Source organism: Onychostruthus taczanowskii, unplaced genomic scaffold (genome assembly GCF_017590055.1).
Source record: "Onychostruthus taczanowskii isolate IOZ18803 unplaced genomic scaffold, ASM1759005v1 scaffold13, whole genome shotgun sequence".
NCBI lineage: Eukaryota > Metazoa > Chordata > Aves > Passeriformes > Passeridae > Onychostruthus > Onychostruthus taczanowskii.
The window spans coordinates 7471805-7490391 of record NW_024498462.1 but is presented as its reverse complement, the minus strand read 5'-3'; the positions used below and the strand labels follow the sequence as shown (position 1 = coordinate 7490391).

Sequence of the window (18587 nt, the reverse complement as noted above, 5' to 3'; positions counted from 1 at the left end):
TACAGCAACAGTTGTAGCTGGGGTGCTGTGACAGCTGGAAAAGCTGTGCTCTGACATGTACTGCTGGAGGTGACCACAGGCAGCCCTGGGAGAGACAAAACCCTGCAGAGGTTTTCACATGTACCCTCCTCTAAAACTCCATTTTTCTCCTGCCCAAGTCTTGAGATTGCCCTTAAGCATTGTGCTTAAACCTTCTACACTTCCAGCAGAATAAAACATTTGCTTATGTTTTGCTGAATGCAGCAGACAATTGGTCAAGGGATGGGCAATAGGTTCATGCTTTACCTTGGCCCCACAGAAATCAGTTAAAGCCCATGAGGACCTCCTGACATTTCTGAGTAAGGAGCTTCAGAGTCAGAGTTGACACTGGAAGGCTCAAGCAGATCCAAAGCATTCTTCTCCACAAGCAGAGAATGAGGAGCTCTGAGTAAGCTCACGTATGTGGTACCATTTTAACAATATACAGCAAGATGGGTGTGCATGCCTGCTCCTGGTAGAAATGCATTCCCACCTCTACTTTTATTTTAGTGTCTTCACATCTTTCTGCAGAGAAGACAATCCAAAACCTAAGTGAACAGAGTGTTTTGTAGTTAAGAAACAACTGTTTCATCCCTGCTCTTTGTTATCTTTTGAATGAACTGCTTAACATAAAATTTTTATTTTGCATTTTTCTGTTAAATTCTCCAAGGGCATTTATTTTTAAATGGTTGGGGATTTCACAACAGACTTCAATTTCAAAACTCAAAACTTGATTTGAATTTAGCCCTGGATGAAGGCCTTTGCTGTGATATGCTTCCAAAATTATAACTACAAAATGAAGTAGCAAAGTCCTTGGAGACTTCTTTACTGCATGATAATTTCCACAGCTGGAACTGCATATGTTTTTCTTTAGCTGGGGACAAAGAATGGCTTGAAAACTTGCTCTCCATGGCAAAGGGAATTTAACACCCACCAAAAATCCACTCTGTTCCAAGAAAATGGAAGGTTTTTCTTGCCAGGTCATCTCAACTCTTACTTTTCTCACCCTTTAGCCTATCCATCTGAACAGTTCTTCTCCAGCACTGGCACCTATGCCTGGCACAGACCAAATTCTCACCTGCCCTCTGGTGGAACCCTACTGAGGGCAGCACAGGTTCCTCTCATTAACATCAACAGAACCAGACTGTTCATTTCAGATGTCTGCCCCTTCCGTGGCACAGACTGAGTCACACAGTGGCACATCCATCTAACTGCTACAGGTCAAACGGACTGGCCCAGTTGAAACCAGATTAATATGATTACTCTTGCATCCTGGATTTTCCTCCTGATGTTGGCTGGCTAGAGCAAATAGCTGGTATTTGTCACCTTCACCCCAGGAAGCTGGCAAATACCCTCATTTGAGTTTCATGCTGCAATGAATTTCTTGTAAGCCCTGCACTATTTCCTCACCCGGTTACTTTCCTATCACTTACACTTCTCACATTATGTTTTGCCACTCTGAGGTTTTTGGCACACATTAGCCCTTATTACAGTAGTCACAGCTGTACTTACATGTATATGCTACAAGGATGTCCCTTTCATGCCAAGTCAGTGACTTAAAAATCTTTCCCTTTCAGGCTGAAATTTCCCAGGCACGAACAGAGACCGGAGTTGATTTTGCTGTTGCCATTTTTGTTGCAAGGAAAATATCTGTTTAGATGGCCTTTTTCTCTTTTGAAGGTCAGAAACTCAAAACTAAAGCCGATGGGACAAGGGAGCTGTGCCAGCCAGCCCAGCAGACTGTGCTGCAAGGATGCAGCACCATGACAGTGTGGTGGCATCTATCCTGTCCCTTGGGACAGTCATCTCGCCCTCTGACAAAGATGGAACAGAGCTACATTCCTCCACTGCTTTATATTACATGTGCACCTTGCCTCCAGGAGTGATGTACAGCACCCACGACAACAACCCCACCACGGCAGCACTACATTTGTTACGATGACAAATGAGCTTCAGACACAAAATTGCAGCCACAGGCTTTGGAGTGACTCCATCTGCCCCCTCTCCTTGCTATGGCTAAAAGGAAAATAGCATTTAATACTCCAAAATTGCTCCTTCTAGGAAGGGGTTTATGATAAACACTTTAAATAATGATTTAAAATATTTATTGGTGCACCAGGGCTTCAGATGAGAGGAGAATAACTGCTCTTGTTGTTACTTGTGTTATCTTGCAATGTCCTCTTGCAAGGTCCTTGGCACACATGAAAAGCACAGGCAGAATCTAAATCAACAGGAGCAACTTCTTAAACCCACCTCCATAATAACCAACTGAGAATTAAACATAAAGGCCAGTACAAAGCAGCACTGTCTCCTTCATTTTTACTGCTGATTTGAGCTGGTTGATGCTCTGGATTCTTTTAGGCACCTGTTTTAGCTGCCTCCTTCCATATCTCTACCAGGTCTTTGGACTGATTTGGACTATAGGTGCTGGGTCACAGATTGCTCCCATTCTTTGGAGACTCTTTTTTCCTCCATGACGATACAGCACAGCCTGGTTGTAAGTTCTCACCCAGACATTCAAGCATGCATTAGAATGACAGAGAACCTCAAAGATGGAAACAATCTCTGGGTTTAACTTTCCTTTGTTCTGGGTTAACAGGCATGGCTGTGTCATGGATTTGGGAATTTAAACTGCAGCTTACACACTTGCAGCTGTTTCTCATGTCAGCCTCTGGGATTTAACTACATTTTTATATTTAGTAAACACAAGAACAACAGAAAGATTTCCTCCAATTTAGGCATCTTTACTTGAAGATAAGGATCTGCAGTTTCATTTCCTATTCTTATTTTCATAACGTAAACCCAGCAAGCTATTACTCACCAAGCATGTCACCAACAGGGAGAGCAGAGAAATGCAAATGTCTGTGAATTAAGGCAGAACCAGAGCAGTAAAAGCACACTAAGCCAAAATCAATCCTATTTAAAAGATAGAAACAGGCCATGAGGTATCGAAATATAATTGATAATATTCTTGAAATGTAGTATTTTTTACCAAAATGAGCACTTATCTATTTTCCTTCATCACCCAGAAAATTCAAAGAAAACAACAGCCTGTAATGTTCAGATGAAAATATATGCATTGCACAGTAACTTCTTTTTTAACCTAGACTTTATTATCAAATTTTTTAAATGTCCTGTTTTAGCAATACTTTTCTATCCTGCAGCTCAGTTCTTTTCACCCTGGATACGTCAAAAGAAATCCTAACAAGAGAGGTTGGTCTTTTTGCAGTGTTAGGGGGAAAAAAAAATAAAATCATTCTTTGTCATACTGAAAACATCAGAACGATTCTGAATCAAAGGAAGAGGATTTCATCAAAGGTCCAGAGAGAAGATGAATAGCTTCAGGAAGAAAATGGGCTTTTTAAATGCAGTTTAACATTGAGAATGAATGTAAATATCTAGCCTGGCTGTGCAGAGAGATGGAGGATTTGGGGGGAAGGAGAATAGGGAGAGATATAATGTACACAGGAGGGTATCTAGCAGACACTGCAGACTGGGGCCCGAATGTTTTCTTCCAAGTTTTTCTTGAATTTTGACTGTCATAGTAAACAGCCCCAATTATATTCAGCTGGATTGACACATACTGAACTCAAGGCTGGGGAGAAGAATATTTCAATAAGCAGCTAATTTACTGTAGGCATGAGGACATCAAGTTTTAGTCTCACTTCCTCCTCCTTCTGACATTTTGAAATGTCAGGCTCCTGTCCACATTGCTGCCTTGTTGCCCACCTCATCCACAACTGAGCAAGGGAAAGTTACCTGCTCACTGCATAAAAAGGACCACAGGATCACTGGTGATGTTCAAATGAGAAATATGCAACCACAAAGTCAGTGTAATGGTGCAACTAGAGGCCAGGAACTGCAGTGTGGTCAATTTTATGTTCTTATTTGAAAGACATACATTTCCAAACACCACAGTCCTGGGGAACATCAGCGAGGGCTGCACGCTGGACGGGGTCTGTCTGCAGCACCTCCATCCATGGCTGCATTGTGGTGCCAGGCACCACAGGGAGCTTCACCTGACTACCAGGACAAGTGACAAGTTCCTGTCACCTTCGGCTGATACCCCATGTCAGCAGCTGTGTCAGTGAGAAGCACCCAAAGTTAACAACAAAGCTCTTCTCTCGCACCAAAGAAAAGCTGGTGAACAACACAATATTTAAACTCTGCAAAGTCCTTATTAAATGTGACAGTAACAGCTGTAGCAGCTTGAGCACTGACAGAATGAGGGAAAGAATTAAAGCCCTTTTGAGGGTTAGAAAAAGAAAGCAAGTACCATTTTAAATATTAAAATGAGGTCTGGCTGAACAGGGACTATAGATCTGGCGGCAGATAGCCAGAGACTTTGGAGGTGCTCAAAGCTGTTTCTCTGACCCTCCCACAACTTAATGGAAAGGAACCAACTTGCTTTCCAGTCCATATCTTCTACATTAAACTAATATATATAATTCACTCTCCTTATCTTCAGAGTATGATGTGTCCCATTAACCTCTCCCCCACATCATGAGCTCCAGCCAAAATAAATCTCAGTATTTGCTTAAGAAATGCACAATTCCCATTGCAGTGCCAGAACAGTGGATAGTGGGGAATATAATTATTCATTTTTTGAAGGTGGAAAAAAGCAGACATTAAAAATAAAACCCCAAAAAGAGGCATTTTCCCCCACAAATAGAATGATTCAACAAGTACATTACAGGTATGCTCAGTTTCCATGACTCTGGTTTTCTGGAATGAAGGCAATGATAATTTTCCTTGAGGGAATTGTTGGAAGTACTTCTGTGCTTTAGCATACTGCTTCAGTCATGAGGCCATGATCTACAGGAACTTGAACAGTCCTGTATAGGAAGCCACTAATATGGAAGAGAAATTTCTCATGGATAAGTTTGTTTAAGACAAGCAGTCCCAAGTGAATTAACTTCAGTGTATGAGTAAACAATGAAACATTTCTTTGTGTGAGATGTATGAAACTTGTTAAAGGTGAGAACTGAATAGGCTTTGCCACTGCTAGGAGGTGTAGGAACCACAGTTCTAACCCCTCAGGACTCCACATTTCCAGACTGACCTCTTCACCATCTTTTCTTCCCAGCAGCAGTCTGTGATCACAGTATTTCTTCTGAGCGCTGCACTGCCCAGAGCAGTGCAGCTTCTTTGTCCAGCGATATAAGAAGTACTTTAGCTAGAAAAGCAGTGAATTCTCTACCTCTGGAGAACAACACAGAAAAGCTACAGTTTTTCCCGGAATGGAATTCTTACTATGAAGGAAAAAGAATTTCTTAAGGGGGCAAATGCTAACATTCCTCTCTGACAAAACTCATGCTTTTTTCTGAAAAGTCACATTTTTTCATCAACCTGATACTCTGGTTAGGTCTTTCACCAATTCCAAATAGACTTTTATATCAGAAAACTAACAAAGGTCTTTCTCTCTCTCCATCTAATCCTTCTCGTATTTCTGAGATCCATCCCTCTCACACCATCCACACCATGCTGAAGAACCCACTGCATACCCCCCTTTTTTCATTTACAAATTAAGCAGTCTGTATTTCTGCAACATGTGCATATCCCAAGAGAAGCACAAGTGGCTTCTCTAAATCAGATTGCTTTACTGCACAGCCACACGTACCAATATTTAGATAATTCTCTCCTTAAAAACATCTGCCTAAATACAGTTGCTATGGCCACTTAGAGGTTGCAGAGCTGTCATAGCCCTGGCAGGGTCTTGTTCCAGGTGCATTTCATCTCTCATTAAGGAAGAAAGAGCAGCATGGTAGTGCATTCCAGAGAAGCTAGAAGGGCATACACAGCTTATAGCAAATTGGTTCCTTCCCTGCCAGAAGCTGTAACCACTCCTGGCCCAGGATGGGTGGCTCAGCTCTCCACAACTGGATTGGTGATGCGATATGCACTGCATAAAGATGAAAAACCATCTGGTGCTTGGATGTAGCTTCCTTCCATGTAACCAAAGCCCTTTTATCATCTCAATCGATTATGAAATTATCTCAGACCAGTTCCTGGCAGACAGGTACCCACACAGGAGAACCAGCTCCAGCCAAGATAAAATAAAATCAGAGACCACACAGACCACACTGCCCTTTCTGAGGAGAAAAAGGCCTTCAGGTCCATTGCTGGGCTATACCAGAAAAAAACAGGATAAGAACCCAAAGCTGCTTTAGAAATTTATGACTATATTGTTTATTAATTTTACTGCTAAATCATTTTGGTTTGCAATTTGCACTTTATATTTCCTGCACATTCTCAGAGCACTTCAGCCTACAGGGCTTGTAATAAAAAAAAACCCTCGAGAGCTTTTCATTTCAAGCCGAAGAAAAAGATGAAAAGTTAAATCACTTACTGTTGCATTCCCATTGGCTGCAAATTGATTTTATTTACTGAAACATGCTTGCATTGTGAAAACCACTCAACACACACAGTAAATAAGTCAGTACATGTAAGTCTAATGTAACAGAGTAGTTACCCAGCCCTTTGAAATAGACCGGAGTAATAAACACCTAAATACAAATTGAGTTGAATGCTTATTTTTCTCTTGCTTAGAAAAGGTCAATCGATGCTATCAAAGACAAAAAATAGCTTGGTTGGTGCTGATGAAAATTAAGAACATATTTTCCAGGCTGCTCCATGATATCAAAGACAAACAAGGTACTTAACACACCCAGCATATTCTTGTATGTCCTTTCAACTTAAAAATTGCAAAGCACAGAGCAAACATCGGTAAGTTATTAGCTCCAGTCTTCTGGTGAACTTCATAAGAGCAACTTCAGAGCCTGAAGCAATACTACTACTGTCAGATCTCATAAGCTAAACACGGTCAGGCCAAACAGGCACTTGAATAAGGCACCTTTGAGGATCACATCACTGCAGCAAGAAATAATGCTGACAATTCAGTAGTGAGCACTATTCCTTCCACAGCAGAACTTTTCATCTCAGATGCACAGCTACAAGTGCCAAGCAGCAAAAACCAGTTATGAAAGGCATCAGCATTGTGCTGTGAAAATATTATCCTGATCTCCAGCTCAAGTTACAGCAGAGCTTTTCACCTATTAAAATTTCTCCAGTCATTTCAAAGGAACAAGACAGTCATTGCTTCTGGTTCTCAAGCTTTTCTTATGAGACAAAATATTAGGCAAAATTTGCTGTTTCTCTGGGTGGGAAAGCTGCATTTTCAGTGTACAAGGCAATCTGCTCACTCATGTGTATCTATTTTACCATTAGCAAAATGGTTTCAGGGGCAGTGTTATTTTGTGCCTGTGCATCTATCTACTTATCTATTATTAATAAAGAAGAAAGAGCATCCAGCCTACACTTTCATGAAGAAGGAAACCTCCTCTAACACAGAAAATGAAAACATACAAGTTTCTTTCAGTGTGTGTGCTTTACCTCACTGTTGTGGGCAAAACACCCACAATCCTACCATTTATACTGTCACCTCCACTACTGAAAGCACAATACACTTAGAGAATGTGGCTCAGCAGGTCCTGGACTGAGTAGCAGTTTTTAAAGTGGGAGCTCATCTCTGACATTTACAGTATATAGTCAGCGATTCAGCGAGCTACAGTTGCTGTGCACAAAGACAGATCTTTGGAGAAATGAGCAACCCATAACGTGTGGAAGCCTTGGCTGTCCACATCAATAAATTAGACAATACCAAATAATCAATGCTACAAACTGCAAACTGCTGATTTAAGGTGGAAGGAAAAAACCATCATGTTCAAGAACATGAAAGAGAACTAGGGGGCAACATAGGTCAATAAAAACTAATGCTATTTGCCATTCTAATTACTCTGCATGTTCATAAGCCAGGAAGGCAGGCTGTGGAGCTGTAAGTAAAGCGCCAAGAGTACTGACACTATATATAATTCATAGACTGCAGCATATTGCTACATTTCTTGCTGCCCTTAGAACTTGCAGTTTTTCCAGGAGATACGGAGGTAATACTTAATGTTTATCTTCCAAACTTATTTTTCATGTGCCCTGTATTAACAGGTCACTCTGGTGAATGGAAAAGTCATCAATCTGGATCACTTGAGGGACTGCAAACGAAGGAGCTTTTATCCTTGTGGATGTATTTTATTGCCACTTCAACAGTGACAGTTCACACAGCAACCACGAATGGGCACAGGCATCCCTCAGAACTGTCCAGATCCTCAGCTTACAGACTGGTGAGCTCTTCTGAAACCCGAAGAGCTGGTCCAATTTATCAGGACCTTGCTGGGTGTCAGGTGAAAAAGAGATGTTAAAAGACAGACCAGGACTGGCACTTCTTCCAGGTGAATGGGCATCCTCATTGTACTGATACCATGCTCTGGACTGAATTTTCGGGTTGACTCTTTGTAGACACAGAAGTTGCTGCAGATTTATAATGAGGTTTTTGCACAGTTGAAGAAGAAATCCTCTGAAAAAGGCAGAGAAATTTCTCCATTTTCCAAATGGGGTCAAAAGCAAATCTACACATTTCTCTTGAAGGATCATACTGGACTTTGCCTGAGGTAGTTAGAAAAACTAAAGTCACTACAGAAATCAGTAGCAATTAAGTCTGCTTTGACCACAGAAACATGCTTAGCTATCTACAGGAGTTAATAGGATGCCAGACATGTAATAAATCAGAATTGAAATTAAAGTTTTAAGATAAATACTTTACTGTATCACAGAAAGCTAATATTTACAAAACAAAGACCTTGGTAAAAATTAATACAAATCACATAAAGTATATCAAAAGAAAACTCTAATTGTTGGCACTTCCTATATGTAGCTTTAAATAGATAGTTATTTTGGCAATGGTTTGAGAACCCAGCTGTGAAATTCATTTCCTGGTCTTTAAGTACTGTATTTGTCAGCACTTAACCCATTTCTGCCTTGCTGTCTCTCACAGAAAGGAAGGTTTCCTTTAGAAAATAAAAATACTAGAAGATGCAATGCATCATTTATAAGAAAGTGCAGCAGAGGAAATGCTAAGAACAATACCTCCTACCACAGATCTTTTAAAGCTTGGGACTCTCTGTAAAAACTTAATTTGGGTAGGCTTTTTGCTGTCCCTTGCATTTAATGAAAAAGTGATTCCCTGACTGTGTCAAGATATTGCAAAGAGATGAAATCTTGCTATGGAAATGTGTAATTTATATGAGCAAGTAAATATTACTTGAAATATGACGTGTCAATATTAGAAGTGAACAGGAAGGATTTTCTGTTCCCAAATCATCTGCAGTTTCCCTCCCATAAGTAAAAACTTATGCAGATTTAACTTGTTCATTTTAAGATTTCATTTCCAAATTAACAGGTATCTAATTTTCCCTGTTTTAGAACTGCAGCCACAAACAAGCTGCTTTTCTCTTTGTCCACTGTTTTGTAAATATCTTCCCCTGAACAATTGGTTTCTGCAGGTTCTTTTAATTTATTCTCTTTTGGACTCAAATACGGGTAAAAGTTCTGTTATGAAAAATATGTTTTCCAGGAGAAAGGAAAGCCTTTCTGCATCTACCACTATAAATGCAGTCCACTAGTCAATGGAATGTACTAACACTATGAACTAAAAAAGAAACTGAAAATCTTACCAGTTTTTATCCCCTTTCACTGCTTATGTTACATTTGAGGAAAATCTGAAAATGCATACTTTATTTTGAGCTCAGCAGCCCTGGTTGGTTAATCACTGTATTTGGCTAATGATACCTAAAGCCACCATGGCACACAGGCAGGTGCCAGGAGAGCCACAGTGCGAGCCCCCTTCTCCCTGCACTCTCCCAGGTCAAGCTGTGAGCACCAACCTCATATCAGCCAAGGAAATGGAGTGCAAACATCCATCACCTCCTTGCTCCAGGAGCTTTCTGCACTGGGATTTGCTGTCTGTATTACAAAGCACGGGAGGGAGTTCCGACTTAAGGGTAAAATTGCCTGTTAAGAAAAAAAATGAGTTCCAAAATAGAAAGTGCCAATATTCCAGTGTTCCCTGCCTGTACTCCAGCAGCTCCCCATGAAGGTACAGGGAGCAGGAGTTGGGCTTTCAGCTGGAAACAGCACATGTCCTGCCAAAGGGGAGCTCTGGTTGGAACACTTGCCTGGGATACAAGAGGGGACAGGCATCCCAGGCCATATGTCAGAAGTGACAGGGACTGCCAAGCACTGGGAGTGAGCTGCACGTTGTTCACAGCAGGCAAAGAAAGGCCAAAGCTGCCAAGCCACGAGAGGAGGGAAAGAATAAAAAGCATGTCCCTACAGCTGCTGACAGCTTCAATATCACTTTAGAATTCTGGTGAACACTAAACAGGGGAAATTTTTCTTTTGGAGATGTGGAGCTAAACAAATAGAGATCTCAAGAAGGAGCATCTGCTTCCAGAAAAAGGGAGACAGCTCCAAGTACAGCAAACACTTCCCATGCCCACCAGCACTGGCAATGCAAGGGAGTGAGGAGCAGCAAACCCTGAAGGCCAGACCAGCTACCACCATCCGCACGTCACCATGTTTTACCTTGGAGTGCTTTGCAGGCTGTTTCATCAGGAAAATTCACAGGCTGCTTTAGGCTTTCCTTGAAATGTTTTCTGCTTTATTTGAGACAACAGACTCTCTGACCCATGCTTGAAAATACAAACAAATAAGGGAGAGAGGAGCTAACAGCTCTCATCAGAGCTGCTGGCCAAAATCAACAATAAAACACCACTGCACTTCAAGCAACTCCTAGATCCCAGGGATTAGGTGAGATATTGAGTGCTGACAGGAACCAGAGGCTGCATTTGGGGAAAATTTGGTATTTCACAAGAAATTTACTGCAAAACTTCAATTAAAAAAAATAACAGAAACATTCAAAACACCTAATTTCAGAAATGCTGAAAAATTTCAGTAATATATATTAGTAGCTATATGTGTTATCAAAAATAATACAGCCACAAGTCAAAATAAAATATATTGGCTTACAACAATGAAGTAATTTGATAACAAAATCAGAAATATGAAGTGTTGCAATATGACCTTTGCTGTTAAAATTACATAAATCAAAATTAATGTTATTTTCACACAGTGCTCTAATTGATGTTAGTGCCTTATTTGATGATAAAAAGGTGCTAACAATAGCTATTTCATCCCATCTCCAAAGCAAAGGCTCTGGAGCTCAGAAAATAAAGCAACATTGGGAGAGTGGGAGCATGTCCAGCCTCCATCAGGATCTGGAGAGGCTCTGCCTTCTCTGCAGAGTGCAACACCAGGCAGAGAGGTCAGAGTTAGTTTGGATACCCAAAGCCATGCCAACATGTTAACTGGCTCTGCTGGAGAAGCTCCCTCACAGCTAACTGAGGAACCCCCGCACACCAGAGCTCAGGCATGTCCAAGCACAGCACCTCTCCCTGCACAAAACTGCTGGGGATGTTCAGTTCAGCTTCTGCTCCTCAGCCACTTGCTTTTTAAACCTGAGTCTTACGCTGGCCCTGCTTTTATTTACATTTACAAATCATATTCAGAGCTCAGTGACCTTTCAGAGCTAAACTGGATTTTTGGATAAGTAACTACTCAAGCAACACTGAACCATTTCATAAATTCATTGCACATTACTAAACTGTTTATGTCAAAATACAATGCCATTGGGAGGGAATCACAATTATATGTTTTCAGATTTTTAAGCAAACACCAACTCTTACATTTGACACCATTAAAGTAAATCCCTTATAACAGTCTCAATTCCAAAGGACTTGGAAGGACTTCTATGTTTCAGCTCATTTTAAATAAGCTTTTAATTTATCTTAAACATATTTTGCTGTAGTTGTTCTGGAAACTGTCAGCAGCCAAAAATGCTGTCAGTCAACACATCATTTGTATGACTTTGGTGACAATACTTTATCCACCATAAACTGATTAGGCTTACAGCACACTGACAGATTACTGCAGGTATAAATTTGATTTTGATCAGCACCCAGTAAATGCTGCCAGTGTGTCTCTAGCCTCAACTTCTAATAATGTAAAGCAGCATATCCAGTTTTGATGAGGAACAAAAATGGGTAGAAAAGCAACCACTACCAAATGGTGGACACACTTTTAGCTCATATCCTCACTTCTTTTGTAGTAGCTTCTCTCTCTACCACATTAGAGCTACTAGAAAATCCAACTAATTGTCTGTCCTTCTAAATCCAATTCATCCCCTTGGTCTAACAAAAGCAAATGACCATCAATTACTTTTGCTAATAAAGGGGTCCCAAACCCACAAACAAAATCTAGCAACAGCAGCAGGTGTAATTTGAAAAGAGAGAGATGTAATGAGACTTGAAAGAATTTAATTGAAAAACTATGATCAAAGAGTGAATTCGGGCAGAATCATTCAACTCAAGTAGTCATGTGGAATAATTTGTCATTTACGATGGTCAAAACAGATATTGCAGCATAAATGACTTTTAGGAACAGCTAGGCATTTTAGCAGCCTGTGAAGAATATGCCAAAGTAGAGGATGAAGGAAACTTGGAGGACAGAGCTCCTGGACAGGGTGGTCCAGTAACTCCTGCTTGTCACTCCAATCCATCACCAGCAGTTTATGAAGTTGGTCGGATGGCCACCTTCTGCTGTCACACTGGAAAATAATTCACGAGTACAAGCACACAAATCACCTCTTTCCACAGGCAGCAGAAAGAACAAGGCAACTTCTCCCACTAGCACGGCTGTCCCTGAAGAAACACATCCCTGAAAACAGCCTCCTCTGCCAGGGGCACCTGGGCCATGCCCTGAGAGCAGGTCTTGCTCTCTTCTCAGAGGCATCACCCTTTCCCAAAGCTCCAAGATGTGTCTCCTTGCATTTTCTTCTCAGCCTGTGCCCTTACAGACCGGTGTTCCAAAGCAAAAAGAGTGCTGAAGGAGCAGATAAACACAGCAGGTGTTTTTCACAATGGCACCTTTCCACCCTCAAAGCTATTGAAATATTGCTGTACATCAAGATGGAGTAAACTTGTTGGTAGGGCTGGGGAAAACAGGAAGATGCAGAAATTGCCTTTCAAAACCAACACTGCATTCTAAGTTTCGGGGTTTTTTTTTTCTTTTAATCTGAATAGTGTACCTGTTCTTTAATAAATGTTGGCATTTACAATACTCATTGACATGCTTTTGATTGTTGATATTCCTAAATAACTGCAATTTTAATAAATTCTAATAATGTAGATTATCTGTAACTTTATATTAGTGCATTCAGTTTTTTCTAAATGGGTGCACTCTAATTTATTATCTAATTAAAAACTGAGTTTCTGTTACATTTTTACACTTTAAAACCCTAGATCACAGTTTCTAATTTCACCTGTTTGTCACTCTAAAGCTACCAAGAAGCAAAGTGAAATGGTATCAATATTTTTTTTTTTAACACAGACTGAAGGGTTACACGTTATTTGCTAAGAGATAACACTGTTGTCGTGTTTCTTCAGCAAAAAAGGCTGACAAGACTTGTTTCACATCTGTCTGCATAATATAACAAACCCATGAAGAACTAGTGATGAAGAATCTGGTTTGTTGACAATCTATTATTGTTAAATGCACCCAAACACCAAGATTTAGGCACTGCTCATTAGCGCTGTATTGTAGCTCAGGATTTTTTCCCTATACTTTGTGTCAAAATATTTTTCAAATATATTCTAGGCTGCAAGCCTTTCCCTTAGAACCCTGCAGAGCAACAGTCTCTGAAGCCCTTTATCAACTGACTCACATCCAGCTGTTCATTACCCATCACAGGCAGACAATGACACTGCCATCCCCGCGTCCAGCTGCCCCTTCCTGCAAATGCCATCTGACCTCTTTGCTTTCTGCTCTGCTCACCTACCAATACCACTCAGGTCCCTCTGTGTGTCTTCCCCTGGCCAGGCATCACACACTGATAGCTTTCAGTTTCCATCTAAGACTGCTGAGATTTCTTTCTTACAAATTATTTCATAGTTGCTCATATCATGACTTAATCAAAAAAGAAAGGGAGGAGGAACTCCCCTCCTACCTCTAACTGGCCCACTGAGATCTTCCAGTTGGGTCTGCAAAGGCCAGTAGGCAAGACAGGATCCAAGGAAACCACGCTGTCCTCACAAGCACAGCCACTAAAACAACTGCGCTGACACTTTGGCCCAGGAAATTAAGGCAACACCTTCTAATAGCTCTAATGACATCACTGGACTTTGCTGGATAACTAAATAATAAGAGCAGGGTTGTGTCCCCTGCTGAAAGTCTCTACTTGAAATAAATCCTTAGGCAGCACTGATATAAATCCCAAACAGGCAGACATCCTTCACTCGGCCCACAGCTGCTCTCTTGCCTGCTGTTAACTTGGAGCAGGCTGGCCTGTGGGATCACATCTTCAGCAGAACTGCTGCCCCTGTCTGGGATCTCATTAACTATTCTGATTAGTTTTACCAACAGCAAGTTAAAATGGTGCATCTGGGTCCTGCACCTTGAAATTTTCCTAAAGCTTTTGATGTAACTTCTGTTATGACAGCACCGCATTTATTCTGATTTCAAGTTTCACTTTTTAGATGCCCGTTCCACATTTAGCTACGAACAGCAAATATTTCATATTGCTACTTACATAACTACCAGAATCTTCACAAAGGATTAAAAACCTCATGTACCATATTTGATGTGACTTCAAAGAAGAAAAGATCCTTTTCTTACAATCAAGAGATAAATAACTTCATCCACCTAACTGGTGTATTTTGTACTGTGCACTTCAGCAAACACCTCAAAAACTACAGGGAATCTAAGCCAGCTTCCCCTCTCTCTATGGCAGTGCATCTCTCCTTGCTCAAGGGAGACATGGAGTTACCCATTTCACTTTCAGAATAACTCTTCAATAACAATTTCAGGTTACCATGGCTGCTAGCAGTGCCCAACAGAGTCTTTCTGTTCAAAATCTTTATGTTACAGGAACTCAGATACTTGCCAATAAATGCAATTCAGACATGGTAATAAGTACTAGTAATAGAAACAGCATCACAAAGCTTCTTCAGAAGAAAACAGCAGGTAAGATACTTTTCTTCACATCTGTGCTGCAGGCTAGCAGAGACAATTCTACCCCAGCCTTCAGCAGTATTTGCTAACAGGGATTTTAAAGACCAGCAGGTTCAGAATTCAGAGCTCTGGTTCTCCCTCTAGCTTCTCCTGCTACAATATTTTGATGAGAACTCATTTTCAGACAGATAAAAAATGGGGCCCAGTGCAACACCAATTCCATTACAAGAAAGACCTGGACATACTGAGATGAGTCCTGAAAGATCACAACATTTATTCACATGTATTCAACCAAGACCCTGAGGATGTCATGTACCTGCTCCCAGGCTGTGATCTGACCTCAGGACCTCCCACTTGGCTTGGACAGCCACACAATACAAGCAATCCTTTGCTGTTTGTTGTACAAGTTTTCTTTGACCTCTCCCCCACAAAGATCTAAACCTACAGAGATGTAAAATTCACCAACTGAAACAAAACAAAAACAGGAGACACAAACTGGCTCACTCAAGCTGTCATTTGTAGCTCTTATCCACATTTTCAGGTTTTCATTTACATAAACTTACTAGCCTCTTTCACATATCTAGAGAGATTCAACCAGCAAACACATAGCATCCGATATGTCCCAAACATTTCCATCTGGAAAAGGTGTTTACAAACATATGTGCTTTTATAAACTAAACAAAATTTAATGCAATATGAATTCACACCAAATTAAAAGAGGAAAAATTTTCTCCTTCTCAAGCATTTTGCAAAAAGGAGAACACATATTTCATACTTACATTTTAATAATACAGATAAACTTTTTAATAAGAGAAATAACAGTAATAAATACTATATTTAGTTTAGGACAAATTCCTTAAATTGTGAAGTATAAATACACCATAGTGTTTAAATAATGAAGTGAACACATGACTTCTAGCAAGGTCATGATGAGAGGGAGAGCACAGAATATCTGTCATGAGGAACTGAGTTAAATGCATCTCATTTTCACTTTGTCAAATTTAGTTCACATTCTGGTTGAAGACTAGCATGCTACTTAGGGTAGCAACTACCCACAAAGCAGGTATTATATCTTCATGCATTATATCTTCTTTCATATCTCGGGTCTAGGATCAGGTAGGTCAAATCAGTACTTTAGAGCTCTGTCCATGGCCAAAAATGGACAATAAAGGGTCACAAGACATAGGGCACACAGGGAAAAGAACTCACTGAAAATGAGGAATAATGATAAGAAAAAAAATCAGATTCCACTCAAAATAAAGGGAAGACTTTTTTCAAGAACATATTAGAAACATCATATGGAATAATTCAGTTTGATAAAAAAAGAGGAATTCTACCAGTCACTGCTTTGAGTAGGGCCCTATTTTAATCAGTATGTGGGGAAGATACCTAACCATTTGTTTTTACGGTGTTGTGTGAAAGGCTGAAGAAAACCTCAACTGTTTCCAGGTACTTGCAAAGACGCAGAAGGCAAAATAATAATTATAGATGTCATACTGTACAATGAGATGAAAAGGGAGCAAGAATATATCAGTAGACAATACTTATTTTAGCTGTTCATTTTTGATACCTGGCAAAAATAGAAAGAAAAATACTGTTGTCTGGTAAATACTCCATGGAGTCAGAAGCATAGAGTGTATCACCTCTTCACAAGCAGGTTACTTTGTTTTGACAGTCCAATATTGCTAACTTCATTCTTGGAATAGGTGGTGCCATACTCTTCACTAAATACAATCCCTAGACTAGAAAAGCTCATCACCATAAATTAAAGGAAAGCTTAAAAATATGGAGCATTTCCGGGTTTTGTACAGAGCAAAAGGTAGAAATGCTCTTCTGTGGAATTTTAGAAGATCTTGATATAAATTTCCCTGAGTCTGGGACAGCTCAGCTACTGGGATTTGCTTTGGACTTATTTCTGTCAAATAGATTCACTGACAGATTTCAGTGACATGTGAATACCATTTTTTCATATTATTTCAAAGCTTTTTTTTTTTTTCCTATTGGCAAAGAAAAAAGATTCTTACCAGTAACCTTGAATTCAACCGTCCTTCGTATAAGCTTCCCTTCAAACTTTAGTTCACAGGTATAATTTCCTCCATCTTCTTCCTGGACCTCTTGAATTAACAGAGTATTTCCCTTCTGAATTACAACACTTCTCCACATTTTTGGCTTACATTCCTGCAGGAAAGAATCCAGTGCCAAAATTACTGGGCTTGTACAACATAAGACGGTGTTGCCTGATCAGATTTTCAGTATTATACATAAGGAAACAACCACCTAGATATATTTTGCAATTAAAATTCAAATAATTTCAGAAAGCAGAGAGATCTGAAACTGGAATTAATTTGAAGACTGAAATTTAACAGAAATGTTTTTAAGGTTCAGTTATTCCTACTGTATCACATGGGCTGTGTTTAATACATGGTGCCCTCAAGCAATGGTTAAGTATCTTCTTTTTCTTCATAACTACTGCCAAGACCTCTCCTTTAGGATGGACCATTAAAATACATCTCTGTTTGAAGGGAGTAAGGGCAACATCTGTTAAGAGTTAGCCTGAAGGCAAATCTTATACATAGTCCCAGGCCAGAACCATTTACCAATAGAAGAAAACAGGAAGAACAAAAGTTTTTTGAGAATTCAGAAGCCTGGTTTCCTTACAGCCTTATTTCTCATCACTGGCTTCTCCAGCACCTGACGAGCTTTGATTCAGTCTTTTCCCATCACCTGGCTCTTTGCAACATCATCCCCCCATGCACCCTGTGATGCAGGACATGGCACTGACAGCCTGCAACTCTCACAGGCTTCACCCACACAGTCCTTAGCTGTTGTTTGGCAGATTTAGGTTCATTGCTACAAACCGTGGTCCTACTGGAACCACATTTGAGTCCTTCTGGATAAGGTGTGATACAGTGCATGAAGAGGCTCTCCCTTTCCTAACATACTGGATCCTTGCAGGCAGATCAGTCACTTTCCATGTGAGCATCACTCATGATTGAATCATTCTTGGAATGCTCTGAACTAAAAGCACAGTCCAAATCTAATCATTATATCTTGAAAATAACATCTTAAGATTATGTATTTATGTAAGATATTTATTGCCTCTAAATACCTTTAACATCAAGCCTGTCCTCCCTGCAACAAAACCATACTTTTCAAGTTCTCTAAAGCACTCAGCAGTCCCAGCAGCTCCAGAGGCCCTGGCTAATCCTGTACCCAGGAAACACAAACCAACATAGGACCTGAGTGCCTTCAATGCCTCTCTACTCTCTCTCTCAAGGTGGCAGCTTGGAATAAGCTCTCAGACTGCTGCAGTCCCACATCAGTTACATCAGGCTCAGCAACTTCAGAGACTGGTGACATGCCCACACCTATGCCCCATTTTCTGCTCGTCTGCAACAGCAGTGTCAGAAACACAGAAAACAAAATAGAACAAAGCTTTCTCTTAAGAAAACAACCAAACAAGAAAATACGTCAACATGCAAATATATTGTACCACAGTAAGAGATCAGCACGACACAAAAATAAATCTTTCATGGACTCCATACGCATTCCAAATCCATGTCAGATTCTAAATTCAAGGACCATGACAGAGAAATAAAAAGACAGGACTGAGA

At 40.3% G+C, this 18587-nt stretch overlaps 1 protein-coding gene across 2 annotated transcripts in view; it reads right to left on the bottom strand.

Moving 5' to 3' along the window:
- The window catches only part of IL1RAPL2 (interleukin 1 receptor accessory protein like 2), a 327614-nt gene that overhangs the window by 128688 nt on the left and 180339 nt on the right, over positions 1–18587 (bottom strand). For both annotated transcript variants that reach the window (XM_041396593.1, XM_041396592.1), the window contains exon 4: positions 16998–17151. In XM_041396593.1, coding sequence (XP_041252527.1) covers positions 16998–17151 — 154 coding nt within the window. The remainder of the gene's footprint in view (positions 1–16997; positions 17152–18587) is intronic.